This window comes from Eleginops maclovinus, chromosome 10 (genome assembly GCF_036324505.1).
Source record: "Eleginops maclovinus isolate JMC-PN-2008 ecotype Puerto Natales chromosome 10, JC_Emac_rtc_rv5, whole genome shotgun sequence".
Taxonomy (NCBI): Eukaryota; Metazoa; Chordata; class Actinopteri; order Perciformes; family Eleginopidae; genus Eleginops; species Eleginops maclovinus.
The window spans coordinates 16817431-16842334 of NC_086358.1; the positions used below are offsets into that span (position 1 = coordinate 16817431).

The following is a 24904-nucleotide window of genomic DNA, read 5'->3' on the forward strand; positions in this document are numbered from 1 at the left end:
CTATAGGGAACTTCGGGATTTTAGCATTTTCAGACCATTTACATGCACAAAATCCTACATAATATTCTACAGGGAAGAGAAAACCATTTAAGATGGATAATGCAGGCATGACGTATCCCCATTAGCAGCCATAAGGAAGTATTTAATGTTTCTCAGCTGAAGCTCAATGCTCACCTGTTCAGGAGAAAAATAGCCAATTTCGTATCCATCCAATTTCGCATGTTTAATGTTAATCCATCTTTTATCCCTTCTGTGGTCATGGAGCTTTTGAAAAAAATGCCTACATGTGTAAATAACAAACTGCCAAAGTGTTCAGGGTGACTTGTTTGTGCTATAAACGTTTTTGGATAGATAGATAGATAGATAGATAGATAGATAGATAGATAGATAGATAGATAGATAGATAGATAGATAGATAGATAGATAGATAGATAGATAGATAGATAGATAGATAGATAGATAGATAGATAGATAGATAGATAGATAGATAGATAGATAGATAGATAGATAGATAGATAGATAGATAGATAGATAGATAGATAGATAGATAGATAGATAGATAGATAGATAGATAGATAGATAGATAGATAGATAGATAGATAGATAGATAGATAGATAGATAGATAGATAGATAGATAGATAGATAGATAGATAGATAGATAGATAGATAGATAGATAGATAGATAGATAGATAGATAGATAGATAGATAGATAGATAGATAGATAGATAGATAGATAGATAGATAGATAGATAGATAGATAGATAGATAGATAGATAGATAGATAGATAGATAGATAGATAGATAGATAGATAGATAGATAGATAGATAGATAGATAGATAGATAGATAGATAGATAGATAGATAGATAGATAGATAGATAGATAGATAGATAGATAGAAATATAGATAGATAGATAGATAGATAGATAGATAGATAGATAGATAGATAGATAGATAGATAGATAGATAGATAGATAGATAGATAGATAGATAGATAGATAGATAGATAGATAGATAGATAGATAGATAGATAGATAGATAGATAGATAGATAGATAGATAGATAGACAACATGTTGCATTGTTTTTTGTGATTGCAGAGACAACAACATGATACTGAGCTTGCAGGTGAGGAGCTGGATATGTTTTTTACCTGGAGCTCACTTGACTGGACTAAAAGCTGGGTCTGGATCTGCTCTGATGACTCTTGAGGTGGAGGGATGGAGGTAGGGTTTGTTGTGCCAACAATGAAACGGATAGAAGCAGGAGTTTTTGTTAAGCTGATTATATCTGTTGTAACTTTGAATACCTATTATGATTCATATGTATTTAAACCAAACTATGATAATAAAATGAATCACGTTAGAGCACTCTGCCTATACAGTAGTTAGGGCTGTCTTTGCTTCAACCATCTACAGTTCAATAACACAACGCACCTAACATGTTTGTGGACACAGCAACATTCTTTCCAGGCATGGAGGAAGAGGGTGAGCAAAGATTGATTTAGCTCATTATTGCTTATTTGAATCCCAATGTTTAGCTGCCTGAATGACTAGTTCAGATAGAAAACCTTTGAGACTGTATGTGTCTATCAATTATAAATGATACATTACATAACTATTCATCCATGCATAAAATAGCAGAGTTAACAAAGACTCTGACAAAGACTGGATTTGGGCTTGGAGAGATATTTATTTCCTTTGTTGCAACCAGTTTGTGAAATTTCGGTTGTGGGCTGGTCAAAAATCAGAATCAAAGTAAGTGTTTAAGGATGAGTTGATTCCGTGTGCTGCCAGAAATCCAGTCTGATGAGAGGGATGCAGGGGAGGAGAATGAGTGGATGCATGTTGGGAGAAGAGGTCTCTCCAACATGTATGAACAGTAGGATTAGAGTGGGGATAGTCCGGAGAGCCATGTCCCGCTGTGTGACTTTCCTCGGTGTTACATCACAGTCCTGGAGATGTTTTTATATCTCATCTTATCTAACTGAGCTAGAGGAGGAGACAGCTGCAGGCTCTGCCTCCAGAAACACACATACAGCGAACTCAGAAATACTTTCCTCTGTAGGTGAAGATATCAGCCTCGGAATACAAAATAGCAAAAATCGACTCTTATAGGCTCCACTCTCTACCATCCTGCGCTGTATATTTCAGTCAGCTGAGTATCAAGCAGCAACAGCCTATCCACAGCCTCCCACAGCCCCCTCCCCCTGCGCACCAAGCGCAAAAACCGCTCTACAAATTCTATTTGGGTGCATTAGCGAGCAAGATGGCGCTTTTTCTGTCAGCACCTCAGACAGCTCCCGCAACTGGACGTTTGATTTGATTTATGTGCAGAGCTGTGCCTGATCTCGTCCTGCCAGAGCTGCTCAGATGATGTGACCGCATCCAGGTGCCGTGTGAAGCTCTGGATCAACTTGACTGCTATTAACCAGGACTTTGCCCTCCTCCTCCTCCTCCTCCTCCTCCTCCTCCTCTGCAGCTATTGAAGAGTTCAGGAGGAAAAATTATTCAAACCGGCTTCAGCCTGCAGTGGAGCAGTATATCTTAAGCTCAGTGGTGCGAACATGAGGGGGCGCGTTGGGAAAACACCCGGGGCCGGTTCAGAAAGAGAAAAGAGCCTGTGTTCAATAAATAGTGTTGCCTAATTTCTTGAATTTCAATTTCGTGCATTCTTACTCTTTTGCTTTTCATCGGTTGTGAAGATGTTGGTGATCCTGGTGGCGATATCTTCAGCCTTTTTCAGCACCGGCTCTGCCCTCAGCTCCCATTTCAGCCCAGGTGAGCCGACATTCCTCTGCTAACATCCGCGGATAATGCTCTAAATGCGCTGCTGTTTGATAATGCTCGTTATGCATGAAACTACAGGTGGCTGACATACGCCTACACATCTAAATAGCTACCTTATTCCAAAAGATCAGATACCCCGTGCTGAAACGAGGCAATATTCCTCATCCGCAATTCGTGAGGGATCCTTGCATGTGAATTGATAATAAAAAATACAAATAAAAGCAAGTAAGACAAAAATAATGCAACCATTGTGTAAATATGGTTTATAGACGTTTATCTTTAATATTTTCTTTCTTAAAGGTGCAGTACTTATAAAAGTGAAAGGTGAAAGGGAATTGTGGGAGACTTCCTCTAATTGGAGGATGCACCTGTGTTATCCAATAAGTGCTGGGAAACAAGAGGATTATGGGACATGATTAATGGCGGCAGATTGTTTTCACATCATGTTGAAATCATCAGAAATCCCTGCAAAGTGAAAGGCATTTTTTATAATGCAGCATAAGCAGCAACTGGACTGTCATTTAGGTGGTTTCTATGGCAACCAGAAGGTGCAGCAGTCTCTGGCTCTCTGGTTTCTAACAATTAATCAAACATTGATTTACTCTTACAGTGCCTTAGCATTTCTAAAGTTACATCGTAGTGAGGACATTGGTATTTCTTTCTCTGGGTTGTTTTGAAATAATGATAAATCAGGTTCTTATTAATATCCTGCAAAGGCGCTTAAGTGGGTCTTTACTGCTTCTCTTGAAATGGCAACCTTGGTTTCATAAAACCCTCCTGCCCTTTTCAAAGCACATTCATTTCATATCCTAAATCCCTGCTCTCAATTTCAGTATTGTAATCTCTGAGGAAGATTGTCCTTCTCGTTGGCTACAGCCTCTTTTGTTCTCTCTGAATTGTTAATACTCACTATTTAAAACTGTATTTGCATGGTTGGATAGTTGACAGGTCATCTTTTGTTCCATTCTAATTATACTTTTCAAGTGACAAATTTCGTAAATGCTATAGATGTATTTCTTTCCTTCAAAAATTAAATCAGTAATCTGTCAGCTGTTGTCATGGAGCTGACCAAGGCACTGAAATCATGACATCATGACAAATCTGGTGTTTCCAAGCCCAGGTTATTCTGTCTGTGTGTTATTCTGATTCATGCAATTGCCAAATCCTTTGTAGAGTTTCAGCAGTGGTTTCCAACACCCATCAAGCAGCTTGAGCTTCTCTAAGCTTTCCATATATTTCACATTATTGATTATATATATATGGGCTTTATTACATATCCAATTTTACATAAAACAGTTCTTATGATTGTCTCTATACACAACATATGCACATAAATGAGTCTCCAGGATTATTTATCTGCATCTTCATTCAAGACAACTTGCTTGCTGAGTGAACTGTTTTCTTGAGCTGTGTAAGGTTTTGGGTTGCTACTGATGTAGACAGATTTTGAGCATTTTCTTACTTAAAGTAGGTTTTATATTGGGAAAATCATGTTATCACAATCCCCCACGACTGAAAGTATCGACTTCTTCTGCTCATCACATCAGCTACATGAAGTCTAATCTGCACCGAACACCTTTTATTTTATAACTACATCACGTTATACATTGGATATATTTTAGATGTTTGTGCATCATTTGACACACTTTTCCTAAGAATTCAGTCGCACATTATGTTTGGATAAGTTGGGATCTGCAGCATGATTTTAAAGGAGTGCAGAGGCATGCAGTCACGGCTGAACAGGTGGCTTTCCTTGAGAATTTATTTAGGTCAATGCTACATTTCCGGTTACTGTACTTCTATTGAATATTTCTATTTCATATGCTAGTCTGCTGCTATGCTATAGAGCTAAAATATTAGTTGAATCAGTAGTAGTTAATTGAGGGTTTTTTTGAAGTTGTTGCTAATGTGAAAATTTGCTGATTCTTGTTGTGCAAAAAAAAGTAATTTCTTATATGGATATCGAAAAATGAAAAAAAAAAAGCTGAAAATGTCAACTTTGGATATTGAAAATGTGATGTTCCTCCTTTATTGAGTAGTGTTTTCAATCAATTTACATATTAAAGGTGTCTTGACAATGTTCTATCTGGAAAACACTTAAAATGGTATAAGGCAGTAATTGGCTTTTAAGGAGTGGTAGCTGCTAGGTCACATCTTGCCATGTTTAGTTTGTTATTTTTGGGAGGTGCAGCAGTTGCACAGATGCCTTTAATGAAGGGGAATTGGGGCAAGAAAATAGAAAGTATGGTGTCTAAAAATTACTCAGCTGAGAAATGGGACAGCAAAAACAACAAAGTGAAAGAGAGAGGAGGAGGAGGAGGAGGGTGCTTCTCCAATAACTAAGATCTTCCTCTCGCTGTGTTTAAGGGGCGTGTACAGGGATGACATCACAGCCCAGGAAAGGCAGGGCATGGTATCAGCGGTGGTGGTTGAGGGGGGGATTTTACTGGCAATGCTGGCAGGTTTCCCAGGCCCCAGGTTATCCATTTCACATCCCTCAGTGGGCTCCTGACTGCGCATACATAGGCGCACTCTGATTATATGGACACAACACAGACGGGAAGCGGGACGCAGTGTGTGTGCAAGCCAAGTGGACCTCCCTGTCTCCAGGATATCGCTACACTAGCAGATCCAGGTGCTGGAGGACTTGAAAAGCTTGAAAAAGGAGGAACGTAAGTAAAGAGTAGATGTACGTAGCTCAAAGTTGTGTCATTTCTAAAATAGGATTTGATTGAGGAACTATAGAGAAGAGAGGCTTTCAGAATGAGTGATGTACAAGCTTAAGAAGTGAAGGGCACACAGCTGTGGATGTAAAATTGGATGCATGCCGTCGACAGCAATTGAACAAACTGTAAAAGCCTTCTCCCATGTCTCAAAATATTCCAACACTCAACACAGATCTGAGGGATGAAAGCACTGTGGTGGTCTTAAGTTGTGAATATCCGCCGGCGTGTATTTTCCTGTAGAACATCTTGTTCAGAATGTATTCATTCCCATAAGTGAAACATGGCTCTGATTGCTAATAGCTTGTGCACTCTGAGAGAACCTCTGTGTGTGTGTGTGTGTGTGTGTGTGTGTGTGTGTGTGTGTGTGTGTGTGTGTGTGTGTGTGTGTGTGTGTGTGTGTGTGTGTGTGTGTGTGTGTGTGTGTGTGTGTGTGTGTGTGTTTCTCTGAATAAGAGCCTCTGATTGTATAAAAAATGATTTGGGGCTAAAGGAAACAAACAGACTCCTTCTCAGTCCTCTCCGCCTCTTTTCATATTAATTTAGGTTATTAAGTCAAGTTCCTGGTAACCTCGGATGAATAAACAGGGACACAAACATCTTCAGATTACAGACACACAAACACACACCCCACTTTGATTCGTAAGTGACTTCTTCCAGCAACACAGACACACCATCAATGAATTGACAAGCTTGTACGACAGACCATTTCACCACTTTGCATCTGCTGCTCAGCGTCTCTAAACTGCTGAGATTTATTGAACATAACCTTTAAAACCTGCCTGGGAATCAATATGTCTCACTGTACAGAGGGTCTTTGTGTTTTCATGCAGACAGGACAGTTATATACTATAAATACGACAAAGAGTTATAGTCCTTATTACTTCATTAGGCAAGTACTTTTTTCAATCCGTCCAATAATTGTTGACTATAGTCTGCTATGATATATTAAAGAGGCCCTAATATGTTTTTAGGGTTTTCTCTTTCTTGTAGTGTGTTATATCAGTTTTAGTGCATGTTAATGGTCTGCAAAGGCTAAAATCCCCCTGCCTTGAATGCCATGATTGGACTCCTTTTTTTAATTTCACTAACATAGTGTCATCAATATGTAACACTTGCTTTTCTATTGGCTAGCGCTCCAACACATTGTATGTGATAGGTTAAAGGATGGGACATCTCTAAGCGGTTGACAAATCACGACAGAGCCGGCCAGCTAACCAATCAGAGCAGACTGGCCTCTGGTTTCAGACAGAGGGTGAAAAGAGGTGCTGCAGCACAGGCAGTATGAGAAACATAAAGAGCTTTATGAACTTTAAAGCATGGAGACATGTCCCAGTAGAGGCACTAAATACAGATATGAACCTGAAAGTGGGCACAAAAGGGCCCCTTTAAAGGAATAATCCCTGATCATAATACAGCTTCAGCTTATTTGTTCAAAGACATGAGCATTCTAAATCTTCGCGGACATAAAAAGTCATACTTGATGAAATATTAATGAAATGTAGTTTGCCTCTGTCTGCCCTGCTGCAGTGTGGGATATTGTGTGTTGCTTAAGAATTATTAAGCTTCTGGTAGAAAAACACTGCCTGTTTACTCCTGTACATCTCTGTGTTGCTGTTCAGAAATGTACCATCCTGCAGAATAAGACACTGTGTTCTGATTGCTGCTTTATACTGTAGCTGGACTGAGACCCTGCATTGCGCACTGGTTAGGTACTAGCAGGTCTGAATTATGTACACAGAGTTCTTTTTTCATTCCATATCAATGGAATGTGTTCTCTGGTCCAGCAGTTTGGCTGAGTAAGTTCCTCTTATCATATCATCAACTATATTTAGTCTTTGGAAACATGGGACAACTATTTTTGTGGACTGTTTTGAAAGACATGAATGGATCTGGAAATATAGACTGGGTTAATTGGAACTAAGAACTAAGAATGAAAATAAGTTGCAGCTATGACCAATAGAGGTTGTATTTTTGCATTATATTTGGAATGGACATTCATTTAAAGGATACTTTTTTGTACTTAGCATTTTTAATCTATTAAATATTAGGTCCTCATTAAACAAGCACCTTGCATAAAAACACATAGCATAGCATAGATTTAGTTATTAGCTTATTTCCATCTGCAGTCCCTGGGCAGGTACACACAAAATAATTCACAGACAATAAAAGACAATTACAAAGTCTCTATAAAATAACAGTTCTAAAACAGATCAAAGCTTTTAATACCTTAGGAACATTTTAGGAATAGGTGTTATCCCTGATTCCTTCATGTGACGTTATCCCTTGGTATGATAGCATTTGTGTTTACAAATACTTTCTTAAGTTCTCAAAAGCAATGTTTCTCAGAAAATCTATCTCTGCTGACTATAAAACATTCAACAGAAGCGTTCTGCCTTTCAAAAACACTCCACATACTTCCCTTTGTGAAATCCTAGTGATAGCAGACTGAAGAATCTTGATTTTATCACATCTTTTCTCATTCAGATCCGTTTGTTTGGCCTCCGTATCCTCCCCTTTATTGTACTATCGACAATCCAACGTAGGCAGAGACTTCAGACTAGCTGCTACATGCTCTGATTATTGATGCAGGATCTCTGCAGTTGTGCCCTTGAGCAAGGTTTAGCCGCCCGCAACATCCATCTTCCCCTGTTTTAGTCCTGAGTAATGGGATAGATGATGTGGTGTGACACATGTGTAGATGTCCTCCGTCCCCATGTCTCTGTGTCTGCAGCGCCATTTCCCAGAGAAACTTATGTTTTACTTGAGAGGTAACATTGTTTATAAAACACATGGCAGGCAGGCCTAATGGGTATTGTGTCCCATGAGCCATCTGAAATAGAAGTAGATTAGGATTGAGGGTGAGTGCTTTTCAATAATGAAGCCCCTGTGTTGGTGTTTCAGCACCATGGGCAGCTCCCATTGTGAAGACACACTGAGCAGCGAGCTGAGGAGGAAAACTGGGGCTACATTAATGAAAGATTTAATACATATTTGATAGAAAAAACTATTTTAGTAACTCTTCATTTGCACATCAATACCAGCAATACATTATCACTCTGTAGGATTTGAGAAAAAGTGATGAAATATCTTGAGTTTCCATGTAAACATAATTATTTGTTCATATGTGTAAACACCATGCCCAAAGATTTTAAATGCATTTAATTCCTTATAAATCATTTACAATAATAATAACGGTTTATATGTTTTTGAATCAAGTTTGAGGATTATCCAAATATGTCAAAGTAGGCAGAGTTAGTCTGTTTTCAAGTGTTGAAACAATTGTCAGTATAGTTGAAATGATTAGGTTAGCTATGTTAGCTAGCTAGCTTAAAGCAGATCTGCATTAATATCAGAAGCAATCAGGCGATCACATTTGTAAAATAAGCCAATAAAACATACATTTTAGATAAGTTCCACTGACAGGTACGGTCTGCCTGCTTTCTTAATATGCTCACTTTCACCAAGCAGACCAAACTCACACACATCACCCACACTGCTGCCAGGATAAGTGGACTCCCTACACCCAACGTCACAGTACTTAACAACACGGTCATCTCACGCATCGCAACCACAATAGAACTGGACTTCACACACCCACTCCATCAGTACCTCGCCCCCCTGCCATCTGGGCGCAGCTACAGAACACTGAGCCATAAAAAGGCTCGCTTTGGAAAAAACTTGATTCCTGCAACCATTGCTGCCTCCAATAACAGGCCTCGCTGAGTCAAACTGCCATGTGTGTCGCTTACTGTTGTCTGTGTCATTGTATATATTGTGTTCATGTACAGTGATGTGAAAATGAATTTCCCCCTGGGGACAATAAATCTAATCTAATCTAATCTAATAATCCCTGAATGTCAACAAGTGCTCCGGTCCCAGCTGTGTGCATCACTTTTTAGTGTGCCCGTTCCCGTTGTGTTTTGAGCTTTTTGCAGCGTTTTTTTATTTGCAGCCTTTTGTACTCTTCTGGTAAACACTGCATATGTATCGTAAAGGTGGTGGACACATTTGCATGTGTTTTGGCACATTTGTAAACTGTAGTGCCTTTCTCCTAATGGAAATTATTTGAGCAGTTATGTGTTTGCAGCTGTCGGCCTCTGTAGATTTCTGGAATACATTTTCATTAAGTGTGAAATAACATACACCGAGGTAGAACACTGTATACCCATCCCTACAGTGATTTTAATACTTTGTTGTCCTCACTTAGCACCAGCGGTCTCAGATCTCAATTCTTTATGAATCAAAGTTATCCCTCTCTTGTTTGTACTTAAAACAACAAAAGTCAAAGCGGACAGCTCAGACTGGCTGCCTCACACATGGAACCAACGGCTTTAGAATAAAGCCATTTTCTCTCTGGATGACATAACCAGAGCTATTATTTCCTTTTTTTCTTGCCTGTCCATGTTATTACATGTATATGGGAATTATTTCAGTTCCATTTGAGCCTCTTAACTGAGGCATTAATTACATAATGGTTTGCCAGTGAGCAATACACTGTCAAAGAGACTTCAGTTATAATCTTTGCTCTGTTTAGTCAGTTTCAACGAGAGGCTGAAATATTACCCTGGAGGAAGGGAGCGCCAATAGAAGAATGGAGTATTGACTGCAAATTCAATCAATGTTGTTAATTTATTTTGATCCTTCTTTTCTCCTCTATGGGGTTTAATATCTTAAACATTTTAATTTGTCTCCTCTGTATTATCCTCACTATCTGCAGCTGTTGTTGTTGTCCCTGTCTCTCTGTTTCTTAACTTCCCTCTCTTGTAATATATCCCTTTTCCTCTCTCTATGAACTGTGCAATGGAGGCGATGCCAGTCCCTGCATTATCACAGCCGGCTGTTAAGCCTGTGATTTAGAGCAATTCATCACTGGCCACGCTTGCCTGGCTGAGAAATGTAGCGATAGGTTTGGAGTCCAAGTGCGTCCGGATGCAGAGAGAGAAGGGAAGCGAAGAAGAGGTTATAGTGTTGGTGGAGGAATGAGAGTGAGGGGAAAGATAGAATCTGCTTGAGAGTGACAGATCTGGGCAGACTGCCAAATAGATCTGAAGCTCCTCGTGTCAGGCAAAAGAGAATTTAGTGAGTAAGGAAATTGAGGTTGTAAAGGTGGGGGAGACAAAAGTACGATTTTGTTCTCCATCCTCAGTGGATGGTAAGCCTTTCATCCCTCAGGTACAGTTTGATTTTCACAAATTAGACTCTGAGCACCACAATGACATGAAATTCCGCAGTATTTGTTGCCATAAAAAACTTGAGCGATTTGATATTATTCTTTGCTCAACCACATCAGTGAAAATGATAGTGTCTGTTTGGGCCCGACTGCAATGCCTGTATCGATCCACTATAGGGGACTTTCAAAATGATGCAAGGGAATACGGTTCATAAAGATTGGTAAAAGGAAAATAAAATAAATACATTTCCATAAATCCCTATACATTAAAAACCATGTCAAATTTGTGCCCTGGTGCAAATATCATTGCTATAAATAGCCTCATTGTCTATGGCAACCCGGGTACAAATGGCATTTACCTTGTTCTAAACTATTGTTAAAACACCAGATTTAAATATTATTTCATCCTTCGTCAAAACACAATTTGAATAGTAGCAGATGAGGGATGAACATTGTGGATTATCCTTGTTTTTAATATTGTTATATTTATGATAAAAAGGCGTCTTTTCTACGTTTTCTTCCAGATTTGCCTTTTTCCTTTTTTACCTTTGTTTGACTATTTTTTTGTGGAAACTGTTCTACTGTATGTCAAAAGTATGTGACAAAAGCCTATACAAATGTATATTTGCAATAATATTATTGTGTATTTACAGAACATATCAATATATAAACACTGGTAATAGGCATTGTTGTACCTGAAGAGGTTGACTTTTAATCATGTTAGATCTGCCAGCGGACGACCTGAGAAGTCAGTGCAGTTGAACAGCAACATGCTTATAAGCCATTTACGCGTCAGTAGTCACAACACAGCAGATATTCCCTTAGACTGTCTCCATGGCAACGCATCTCAGCGAATCAGCGATGTCATCAATTACAGGTTGATATGACATTTCAGAACTCTTTGACCGATCAAGGTCTGAGCAAGTGAATCATACAAGTCTCTCTCTTCCTCTCACTTCCTCTTCCTCCTCTCTTCCTCCCCTGCTAGAGTAGTCTTCATCATAATGTGCACGTGAGCAGGCACAGATCGTGAAGCGGCTTCAGCTCAAGGAGTTGGTTATTCATGTTGTTCTAAGATGAGGGGTGAGGGCACTGTGTGTGTGATCTCCTCCTGTGTTTGACAGGGTGTGTAAGCCTGGACATGTATATTAACTGTATTTGCTCATGTTGGTATGAGTAAGAGAACAGAGCCTCAGTTTGTGTGTGGGTGGATGTGTAAGAGCTTGCACATTTGCTCCAGTTTCTAGTTTTGGCTGTTTCCGTTGCCGCCTTTCGGTCACAGATGTGCTCATCCAGTATTTATAGCATCAGTCACCCTGTCCTGGATCAGTGTTCCCTGATCACAGCCAGCCGAGGCCCGCATGGACCATATCTGGACAACCACAATCCTCCAGATACACTCTCAATCCATTTACTATTTTCTCTTTTTTGGCATGACGAGCTAATGCCATACCAAGGCTGAACAACATGAGGATGTGTGTCCTGGTGTGACTTTGTACGTAGATCTATGAAAGTGCACATACATTTATAGTGGTACAGTACTATAAGTAGTTGTCATCTGTGCACACATCTATTGTTACCAGTGAGCATTAACACATCATTGAAAATATGATGTAGATTAGCATTAAGGGTTCATGTCTAATTGAGACTAATATCTATGGGAGTGATTGCCACCTAAGGAAAGGACATAATGTAGGCAGGGGATTATGCAAACAGTGGAGGCAAAATAAATGTCATCTTGATAGTGTGAAAGGGGAAGGGGACTAAGTTTTACCATTGCTAGTACCACCAATAGGCTTGGCATGTCTTCTTTGATTTTAAATATGTTTTTATATTTAGTTATCAATATAAAAAATGATGTTTTGATGCTGTTACAGTTTTGCCTTAACCTTAATTTCTGCCATTTGTTGGCGATATACTCCTATGAACTTGTAATTTAGCATGTACCCGTCCCATCCATATATCCATAAAAACGGAACAACATTGGTAATTCTTTGGAGTTGCCCTTGCATCCACCTGGAAAATATTATCTCTCCTTTAATCTCAGCTTTGTTTTCCACCAATGTCTGACAAAGCTATCTTTCTTTTTACCTGCTAACTGCTCCACTTTGTGCACCAGCTTGTCGCTCACATTGTGCGTTTATTTCCGGTGCTGAGCATGTCGTACAAGACAATTATCAGAGATGTTTTACTAAAATAGAAGGAACCAGTGAAACAGTGAAACAGTGAAATTGAAGGCCAAAAAGTGCACATTACTTACACATTTGTATGTTACCCACTGTTCATATAAAAAATACATTTGTTTATCAACAGCTTTGGGTCTTTTTTGAGTTTTGTGCAAGTTCAGACGTGCGACCCTCTGTAACACAGTAGCTAGCACTGGCCTAGTTAAAATTCTCTTCAAAAAAAGGTAACATAAAAAGAAATCACAGATCTTGTGTACCTCTTTATTTCTTGTGACATTTCAAATGGGTATACATTTAGTCTTTTAGTATTTAAAGGCCTACATACACAAAGCAAAAAGCTCCATGTAAGATTTAACATTTATTTTCTGCCTGAGCATGAATCCAGTTGGGTATATAAAGCAGCCTGCATGTATTTATCATGCGTTGCCTTCTGATAAAAAATCTTATTGTGGTTAAGCACAGGTAGCACAGCATCTAGGGGCCATTTCCTGCTAAAAGCACCACAGATACATCATCTCTCTCTTGCCAATTTTACATGCAGCGACACATTTAAGTGAGGCTTCCTGGTATAATTAAAGTGTCTCCATGGTAACCAGTCTTCAAAACCGGTGCACAAGGGGGGGGCGGGGGGGTTTGGGTTGTGAGGGGGGGGGGGGGTTTGGGTTGTGGGGGGGGGGGGTTGGGGGGGGTGGCTCTTTGGAGATGATTGGCTCCCTGTGATCATGCATACTGATGGGAGACACATATCACAAACCTGGCCTGAATCTCTCATGAATACTTGAAAAGACATAATGGTCTGCCTCTGTGTTCTTATACTGACGGGCTTAAGTGGGGATGCTTAATTAATTAAAAACTTATGCAAATGTCCTGGGTTAAAACAAAAAAGGATAACCACCACATAACAACAGTGCCTGATCTGCATAAAGTCTTCTTTTTCCACCTGGCGCTCATCAGACGATGAGAAACTAACCGACTTGATCAAGTAATGTTATTTTCTTTCCATTAAGTATCATTTTACAGACAGAAATAGCCTTATCTACAAGTTTGTCTGTGACATCTAGAGGACTAAGAGTCATATGAACCCTCTTTCTTTCAATAATGGAAACACTGCAGTAAACATAATTTGGCTGTGCTCCTAAACATCTATTTTCATATGACCATACCTCTTTTCAACTCTGATTTAGCATACAATCCTTATGCTATGACATGAGTATAAAATGATCATTGCCTACTGTTTCAGGATGGGATCAGTTTCCTGCAGCAGGAGAACACTACCTTCAGGACACAATATTCTGCTGTGGGAAGAGTAGCTCGATAATGAAAGTGGTGAACAAAATAAGGTTATGCTATTGTCCCTGTACATCGAAAAATCTAGGACTCTAGGATGACTAGTACTTAATTGGCTAATTCTACACGTAAAAGTTAGTTGGATGCATTAATTACATTGAGTTAGCATGTCACAGGTTTCCATAGTGTTTAATCACAATTGCACAGCTGTCTTTTAATACATACTTAGGACACTTCATTGATGCTAACTCCCCTTTTCACTTTGTTTTTGGTCCCACCTATGGAGTTGTTTGTCTTGATATACTAAAATTCTACTATGGTATAGTCTCTAAGTCTCTATGATCTCTAGCTATTAGAAAAAAGGCAAAGCAAAGATGTACAACATCAAGAGTTAATTGTTGAAATGGAATTGTTTGATACACTCGAAAGACTTCCAAAATCTGTTCTGAGGTGTGTGTTATGCATTTGCCCCGCATGGCATATGTGACGTGATGTCACATCGGAGCGTGTGCATTCAGTGCCAGTGGGGACAGAGCGCAGGAAGAAGAGATTCATTTATGCTCCAGTGGCTTTGCTCTTCCTCTGCGAGATTCCTCCCCTCATGAATGGCAGGAGAAAGAGAAAGAGAAGCAAATAAAAGAAGTGGGAGTGAACTTAGAAAAGGGTTGCAGTTTTTAACAGAAAGACATCCCTGGGGAAAAGACTGAGGAGGGCAAGTCAAAAGTTAGGTTTTGATTTAAATGAATTGAATATGTAAAGAGAATTTCCAGAACATTTGTGTCATCTACTCCAGTTATGCGATTATAAGGAAATGATTGGTGGCGAAAAAGAGAGTTGAAAACATGATTTAGACACTGTGAATAGGGTCAGGCATTTGTATTATGTATTTATGTATTTTATGTATTTATGTGAGATAGGTTACATTGATTTGTGGGGTGCCGTAAGGAGAATATTTTCTTCCCAGCGGAGCAAAATCTTCTGTGGACGTCAGTGCTTCATACATCAAGTATTTGCTGAATTTGTAAACATTGCGGTAGTTGCGTTTTGTTTCGAACCATACAGCAATTTTCAACTTGACCTAGCTGGAAACATTTTTGGTATATTTCAAGCTATTTGTAAATCTTCTGCATTACCATAAAAAAGTTGAAGCGCACATTGAAAATGCACATTAAGGTGGCTGCAAACACACCTTTTTTGCAGATTTAGGATGGAGGAATATTTGAGACAATGCTCCACAGTCTGTGATGCAAGATAGTTTGTGTATTCTCTGCTTTATTGAGTCTCACCGGCTGAGATGATTCATCCAGATGAGGCCACACAACAGCAGGGCATGAGGTCCACTCAGGTGAACCGTGTTTCTAATGTTCCTGCGTATTAGCAACATTCTTGTGTGTGCAGTTAGTCAGATGTTTCTGTGCATGGCATAGATAATTGCTCCACATTAACATAAGAGTGTGTTTCCCTTCCTCTTCCTTCATGCCTCACTGGTCTCGGTGAAGCTGTGCTACACATAAGCAGCACGCTCCAAAGACCCATAACCTCCTGCTTCTGTGCTGCTCTCCCAACAACAAGGACTAGATAAGTGCTGGGCTTATTATTTGATTCTATTCACTGAATATTCATTTAACAGCAGATTCAGGATCATAAGGATTCAAGAGAGGGAAAATGTGATGATTAATGTAATGCAAAATGGAAAGGAATTGTGGATTAGTACTATGTTAACATTGTCAGTGTGAGCATACTAGCATGCTGACATTAGGGTTTAACTCTAAGCACCGCTGTGCCCAAGTGGAGCCTCAAACATTCGTTTAACCGCAGCCTTGGTGCAGTCTCAGTGCTCTCATCAGCTGAAGCAAACACTGAAAAACGTTTCATCAAATGAATTCTTTCACACACTGTGCACTACCTGCCCAGAAAGAGAGCGAAGACAGACAAAGTAACTGGAAGAGCTAGCGCCTAAAGACCGAGATAATACTGTCAGGATGTGGTGGAGACCAAAGCTATGGTGGCCGGTGCAAACAGTGCTTCAATAAACCAAATCAGAGAAATGCAATGCATTTAAAAAACAATACTAATATGATAAAACGAATGCAAGAAACACATGCAATTGAAGAAACATCTTCACTAACTTGAAAACACATGCAAAGCATTAAGAAAACATTCATTAACTTGACTAGTTGCGCAGCATTTACTAGCAGCGCTGCATAAATGAATCATAGCAAATACAAAACTCTGCAAATAACTAACAAACCAGCTCTGCAAACGGTGACAGTTGGCCATCTTTATAATCCCTGAACGTGAGCAAGCGCTCCGTCCAAGCTGTATGCGTGACTTTGTAGTATCCCCTGGTTTCTGTTGTGTTTTGAGCTTCCTACAGCGTTTTTTTTTGCAGCTCTGTAAGTAAACCCTGCACATGTTTCGTCAAGTTGGTGAATGTTTTCTTAATGCAACGGATTTGTTGTCAAGTTGGTGAAGATGTTTCTTAATGTGCATGTGTTTTGTCAGATTTGTGTTTTTTTATTTGCAATGTTTTTGAAACTGCAACTCGTTTCTCCAAATGGATTAGTTGTGGGCTGTTGTAGCGCGTTTGCACCTGTCGGCCACTGTACAAATCAGAGTTAGATTGAGGAAAGTGAATATAAGACTTTTGCTACTCAGGTAGATGCACACATGACAGTAATTTTGTTCTGTTTCCATGGATGTGTGGTTTAAATGATAGAATACATCTTCCACTTCCAATAGGACCTACATTCTATTGAATTGTAGGGGCCTGCAATTAATTAAATATGCTTTTAACTTATTTATGCAACTTATTTATGATGACAATTTATACTGGGCACGGTGAAAATGACATGCGCTAGGTAAAAAATGTTGATATAGATGTGCCCATGTTATTATAGTATTTCTGTCCCCTCTGTTGTGTGGTGCGTCACTCTGAGCACTGCTGTTAATGTTGATTTTTCTTTCAATTTTGTACCCCATTTTATGTTTTCTCAGTCAAAAAAAGCACAATTTCACCAAATGGATGAGGCTTAATGCAACACTCATTGTTCCTGAATCTAACAAAGAAAGTTGAATTTTTCTAAAACAATTTAATCATCATATTCAAAGCACTTTTACATTAATATTCACACCATGTGTCACATAATCAGCCCACACAGGCATAATCTTCCCTCACCGCCGCTACTTTGCTGACTCCAAGTTTAGTTCTCACAGTGGGTTGCCTGTGTCTCGTCTCTCCGACAAAGCATCCCCGCAGAGAACAACATAACTGCAGTTTATCTTTAACTACAGCAGAAGCACCAAGTTTGAGCTGTATTTACTAAACCCATGCATGCCCATGCTCCAAATCCCATCATCCCCCAGGGGACAGAGATGTCGTATTAAGATGGAAAGAAAAGATGAAGGCTAACAAAGGAGTGACATTCATGTTTGCTGTGAGGTCAAAGGGAGGGATGCAGCTGCACCAAGGCTCTCTCTGACCTTAGACTGATCACTCACACAGCTCACCAGCCGGGGCTACACACACTGTTAGCTATGAGTGTAATATCTAAATAAATGGCTGATTTCGAAGAGCATTGCATAGTGAACTATTTATATATTTTATTGTTCAATACGAGTTCTGCTACAGTATGAGTGTACACCGATCAGCCATAACATTAATAATCACTGACAGGTGAAGTGAATAACAGTGATTATCTCATTAGACAATCAATGTTTGAGTGGGGAGATATGTTAGGCATCAAGTGAACACTTTGTCCTCAAAGTCGGGTCGTTCTGTCAGGGATGGGGAAACAGGACCCAAGTGCAGTAAATCAAGGGGAAGCAGGTAAGGGTCAAAAACAAAAAGCGAGCTTTATTCAAAAGCTGTTGATGGAAACACGAAGCAAGGGTAACACAGGACATGAAAAACACTTAGCTCCAGACATGAAGGGCGACAGGAACAGGCAGGTAACATGGAAGGGATCAGGGAAGAAATAACGACGACCGAACAGGCAAAGGGAAACAGGGACTAAATACACAAGGGTAATCACAAGACGAGAGACAGCTGGAAGGGGGAGGAGAAACACAGGGACAACAGGTGAACACAATAACGCAATCAGGCACAGGAGGGAAACGCAGACAGGAAGTGAAGCTTAACATGACAGAAGTGGGGAAAACATTTCAAAATAAAAACACACAACACAACGACATGACAGACACGAAACAAGGATCATGACAGAATGAACTAGAGTCGGCGGGGCCCCCGACTGGACAGGGACATGGGTTGGTGGGACCACCAACGGAACAGGTGTCAGAGGGACCACCGACTTGACGGGGTGAGGAGTTGGCCGGACCCACGCCGGAACAGGTGACGGCGGGAACCCCATCGGAGCAAGAGTTGGCGAGACCCCCATCGGAACAGGTGACGGCGGGACCCCCAACGGAGTAGGAACAGGCGAGACTGGAGGCGACTGGACAGGCGAGACCGGAGGCGAGGCTGGAGTCGACAGTGCCGCCGACAGGGCAGGCGAGGCTGGAGTCGACTGGACCGGAGAGGCTGGAGTCGACAGTATAGGCCAGGCCGGAGTCCACTGGACAGGCCAGGCCGGAGTCGAGGCTGGAGTTGACTGGACAGGCCAGGCCGGAGTCGAGGCTGGAGTTGACTGGACAGGCCAGGCCGGAGTCGACAGGACAGGCCAGGCCGGAGTCGCCAGGACAGGCCAGGCTGGAGTCGACAGGACAGGGGAAGCCGGAGTCGACAGGACAGGCCGGGCCGGAGCCGACAGGACAGGGGAGGCTGGAGTCGGCCGGGCCGCCGACAGGACAGGCGAGGCTGGAGTCGGCCGGGCCGCCGACAGGAAAGGTGACAGGAACAGGCAGGTAACATGGACAAGATCAGGGAAAAATGACGACCGAACAACAGACAAAAGGGAAACAGGGACTAAATACACATGGGTAATCACAAGACGAGACAGCTGGAAGGGGGAGGAGAAACACAGGGGCAACAGGTGAACACAATAACGCAATCAGGCACAGGAGGGAAACGCAGACAGGAAGTGAAGCTTAACATGACAGAAGTGGGGAAAACATTTCAAAATAAAAACACACAACACAAGGACATGACAGATACGAAACACGGATCATTACAATATATGCAGACCTGTTCCGCTGCTGGACGTCCTGCTGATGGGGCCGCGGGGCCCTCCAGGGAGCGGTGTGCTGAATAAACCAGACGAGGCCGAGATGTTTCTGGGCAGTGAATCATCTGGGGAGGGAAGAGAGAGCCTCAGGTGGAAACTGTGTGCTGCAAACAGACAGCCCAGGCTGCAGTCTGAATATTGAAAAGGGTCTCCTACAGCGGGGCGGGACAGATCAGGATAGCACATCGAAGCACACACACACACACACACACACACACACACACACACACACACACACACACACACACACACACACACACACACACACACACACACACACACACACACACACACACACACTGTAGAGGTGCTGACACGGCGATCTGTAGAACAGTTTTATTATTAGTAAAAGGTAGATGAACAGTGATAGTATGGCTGTTCGGGGGGGGGGGGTGATTCATGGTTAGTTGCTCTGAATTACAGACACCTTGTGTAATTAGGTTACAGGACGTGGGCTGCCTGCTTACACAGACGGAAGATAGACTCAACTACAACATGATATGAATAGCTAATCCTACAAATCCTTTGTGTGGACAGATCAAAACAGTTCTATACTCCACAGGAGAGCAGCAAAAGCAATGACACTGAAAGGATTTATGAAGGGAGGGTGTCAAATTCCACACAGGGAGGTGTGACAGTTTGAATTTGACCCTTTTATTAAAGAGAGGTGACTCTGGTGGTGTTCATTCAGGGTGACATATTGATAGGTTTCACATGGCTCAGCACTCATATCTACCAATGAGAATAACTTAATTTGATAGGATCAGAATAGAATTTTGTCTGATAATAAGGACAATTTCTCTGGGTAAATAAACATAGAATAAATATTAACTGACAAAAGAGGTCTTGGGAATTCAGGTACTTGTGAAGTAAAGATGCCTTTTTAAATCTTTATGTGAAACTGCAAAGAGATGACTTTAACATTACAAATATGTAGTTTTTGCTGTAAATGCACTCAAGTTAATGGGGAAGACCCTTGTTTCTAGCAGTGGTTAAATAAGCACTATATTTCTTACTTACATAAAACTACCAAGTAGACAAAATCTACTGAAATAATTTAAAATTACTTAACCACAGAATGACTCTTTCAGAGAATATTGTTCTTCTATGTATTATTATAGTTTTTTAATTGTTTTACTGGTGCTTAAACACATAGGACATATTCCTATTCTATCTAAACCACAGCTTCGTATTTTAAAGTTCATCATATGTTTTGTTTTTAAAACCTTAATCTGTAAATAGTCATTCCATGTCATATGGGCAAAAATAACAATGTTGTCCATTATTTTTTCAAGTATTCTTTCAGTTTCAGAGGATGACCAATTTGATGGACTTCAAATTACAATTTCAAGTGTCAGAATTGTTGTTTTAATTATTGTTGTAATTGCGGTTACATTTGGTTATGTCAGAGCTCTGACATATTTAACAGGTCAGGTCTTTTTATTTATTTATGTGTGCATTGATTGAAGCATAGGCCTACTAGTAATTTACTTAAAAATCAATATAATATTTAGATCTAATAATCTTTTAGGAATTATAGCCTCCAATGCTAAATTAGCCTACATTATCCAAAGGACTAAGAACGCAAATGATGCAAACTTCTAGTTGTTTGTATATATTTTTGTTCTTAAACTTGTTTCCCATGTTGTGCCAAATTCAAGGCTGCTGGTTTTATTCAGGCCAGTGTGAAGTCGCTTATTTTCCTCCACAGTGTTGGGGTAAACAGCTTCTGTGAGCATTAGGAGTGCTGAACCAAATTTCGGGGAAAGCAGTCACCATGGAAACTAGTTTATTTTTTAAGGACTTCTCTGCAGACTGTCCTCGAGTCTTGAAGCTGAAGCTGTTTGCTAACATTTGGGTGTGTTTACATTCATCTCAAGCAGACGTGCATCACAGGCCTTTGTCTCAATGAAGAAAGCAGCAGGATGATCACTGCACCATTTCACGTGCACCAGCAGATGCTCTGCAGACTCTCTGGCCCCTCACACTGTCTCTCCATGACCAGATCACCAGCTTCATGCCGCTCACATGTGTGTGGCCCATATGGGCTCTCTAACCCTCCTTCCACCCATCTGTTTTCCTCCTGTCTCCATCATCTTCTGCCTCTCTCCTGTTGTTTTTTTACATACTGATGAGTCTTCCAGTTGTCATCCCGTCCCCGTCCCTCTTTCAGAGGGTGATAGAAGTGCAGTGTCAGCAGAAGTGTTGCAGGCTAGCAGGACGGGCAGTGATTTATTTTACCAGCCCAGCATTTTTGAAACAGCCGCTCGGTTGGCTGTGAGCAAAGGAGTTTTGTCTCTGTCACTGGTTTGGCACACAGGCACACTCATGCATTTCCAACAGTGAAATGTATCTAGTGTTGTATCCATTCCTTCCCTCCGGCCCTACAGCACAAACCTCTGCAAAACAATCTGAGGTTCTGTTTTATGAAGGTCCACTGCATTCACAAGGTGGATTGTAATAGGCCTTGAATAATTACTTATGGACTAAAGCCCCTTAAGGTCACTTACCGAGACCAAAGTGAAGCCCTCAATATTTCTAATGCTCTTCAATCGGAAAGTGCTGATGTTACAGTATATATACTTAGTCTGTTACAATGGAATATGCCAGAGTGTAGAGTCTTTCATTTATGTGACATGATAATTGAGGCATTTACTTTTTTTTATGGAATATTTATCTGCTGATTGTCCAAAACAAAAACAAAAAACCCTATTCTTATTTAGTTAATACATTTAGAAAGGCACTTTAAAAACACAATCTCTACCAGAATTCTTTCAAAACGAGAAAACGATGTGTGTGTCTACCCTTTAATTGAGTTTTTCTTTAAATGCGCATTTTGATTTAAATTGAGCCAGTAGTCTTTGCCTAATTTTGTTGACATACAAATAAGCAAAAATCATATCCTCTTTGGTGGGGGTAATAATATAAATATATCTAGAATGTTATTTATATATAATAACTAAATATGCTGTGCAACATTTCAGCAAATAATTAATTTTCATTTTAAAAGACAGCAGTAGAAGCTCAGGTTTGATTTGGTCTGATATTTCAAAATATGCACTTGTGGCAGGTTTTCATCATTCCTTTCCTACCTGTGAGGTTTTAAGTGTTTGATCATGATCATCACACACTTTGAAGATGTAAAACAAGGCCAGATTACTTTATTCCAAAGGTGAAACTAGTTCTCACGTGGATAAACAAACAAGAAAAGACATTTACTTGCACAAATCTCAGGACGTTTACTGTAGCATTCCTTTGCAGACTCATGGTCTGTGGTTGGCAAGCGTCACTCAGAGTCCAAAGCTTGAAATCACTTTAAAAAATACAGCTCATTTAAAAGAATACATTTTGGGGGCCATGCATGAAATGAGGCATTCAGTTACACCCCCACACAGACCCCCACACAGACACATTGTGAAGCTAGCAGTATGAGCGTGTAGGATGCTGACCTTTACGTGACGCTAAAGATCACATTTGCATCTGACATAGAATGCTCTTTGTATCCCGGTCCTGTGGTTAAAATGTTTGTAGCTTTGAACATTTGTGTGTGTGTGTGTGTGTGTGTGTGTGTGTGTGTGTGTGTGTGTGTGTGTGTGTGTGTGTGTGTGTGGGTCTAACTTGCCCTTTAAGAGTTAAAGCCATTCATTGTTTTGCTTCTGAGATGTTGTTGTACTATCTCTTTTTAAATCTGACAGCTGATATGACAGGCAGTAGTCCAAAGAAAGTCTAGTAATGGCGCATAAGCCCGGTGAATCCCACATAGATGTCAGAGTAGACATCCTGGACAGCATTTTGGAATTCAAATCTTCATTTGTATCCTTTTCACCCTCTTTTTCTTTCATCCTTATTGGGATCACAATGTTAATCTGGCCAGTTTACACTCTTTCAGGTGCAATTTAGATAATTTCAGCTGTGGCGAGGACAGTGCCTGCTGCTCATAACTAGCTCAGGGGAATCTGCAGGAAGTGTAAACAGGGGACTGCTGACATCCTTCACCCATCATAGGCCCTGTTTACACTTCCTGCAGATTCCCCTGAGCTAGTTATGAGCAGCAGGCACAGGAAGAGAGCCAGGGCAGAGCTGGCTCTGATTGCGCTCAGACTGGGAGGTGTTCGACTTCTGGATCACAACAACAGCAGAAAAACTGGCAATGGCTTGCTCTCTAATGCCCACCTGAATGGAGGATTCCAACACACTGATCCCTGATGACTGAAAAGTGACTACACAAGCCAACACTTAATGAAACATAATGTTGATGGCAGAGTGACTGTTTCTTGCATTTTAAGCAGGTGCAGAGTTATTGAGGCTGACAGTGAGGATATTTTGTTCACAGGGTTAGTGTTTGCACTTCTCTCCGTCTGGTTGCTCTGATCCAAACGTCCTACATTAAATCTATCTGACAAGCCAAGTGCAACCAGTACCATGAATCATACCTGCATGATGTTCTGCTGGAGCTCAGACAGAGACAGGTGCTTATTGTTTGTTCTGTGATATGCAAGAAGACTGTGTGAAGTAGTTGAGCACTATACCAAAGCTATTCCCTCTGATTAAAGACTGAGGTCTCTGATACCCAAGTGAACTGACTATCAGCGGCACATGGGAGACCAAATCTGCTGGTACATCTCCTGTATGAAGTTTTTGGTTTATAAAAAAATGAAAGGACTGTCTGCCATCTGTGGTGGAAATTGCAATAAACAAAGTAGTTAAGCACAATCTGACCAATCAGAGCAGAATATGCTTACTTCGGAAGGGCGGGGCTTTAAGGCAGCATGAGCAGAATAGAGGGACATTGAACAGTACAGCATTTAAACATATAATTACTTACAAACACTCGAAAATGTGCATTATATGGGACCTTTCTGAGCAAATGACAACAATTTGTTGCAGGTTAAAAATAATGTTTGTTGTTGTAATACTCATTATGGTCACATGAGGCCTGACTGTGCCACGACCTCATGTTCTAATATCACTCAAAGCATTCATGTTAACTTCCAGGTTCTTTCAATATACGGTATGTAGCATGTCTTACGAGTAAATGAAGAAAAGTAACCTCACCTGGAAGAACAAGTGAATGTTTTAGTCCTATGAAGAACATGAGGATGTCTTGCATTACGGTTTCATGTGTCCCAAATGAGTATCACAACAAACTCTTAAACACCTTTTCAATAGACAAAAAAGAGAAATAAAGGGAAATGAGAATTACTTTTCTGGCTAACTTTTTTTTACCTGTTTCTTATTCATAGCACAGTATAACTTGTAGATCAGTATTCACAGTTAGATTGTGGCTACCTCATTCAATGCAGAAATTATATTCCACCCATCTCTCCCTCTGTAAAGGCAGCATCTTTGTCAGATCGACTCAGTCTCCAATTTCTGTTTTTGTCCGCTCTCGGTGAGACTTGAAGCAGCTGCTCTTCAGATCTCTGAGTATTTTCTGTGTTGAGTGCTGTGAAGGCTCTCCTGGGGGGCAGGCTGCAGAGTACACAGCCCCTCAGCTTCCTTCTCACATGCTTTCTTCTCTCCTCTCGTCTTCTCATGCTCGCTCCCTCTTCATCATTTAGTCA

At 40.6% G+C, this 24904-nt stretch overlaps 1 protein-coding gene across 1 annotated transcript in view; it reads left to right on the forward strand.

The window, feature by feature from the left end:
- The first annotated feature begins 2402 nt into the window (after positions 1-2402).
- Positions 2403-24904, forward strand: part of aatkb (apoptosis-associated tyrosine kinase b) — a 53321-nt gene continuing 30819 nt past the window's right edge. The window contains exon 1 of the mRNA XM_063893729.1: positions 2403-2779. Within this exon, the coding sequence (XP_063749799.1) occupies positions 2704-2779 (76 nt within the window). The 5' untranslated portion in view covers positions 2403-2703. The remainder of the gene's footprint in view (positions 2780-24904) is intronic.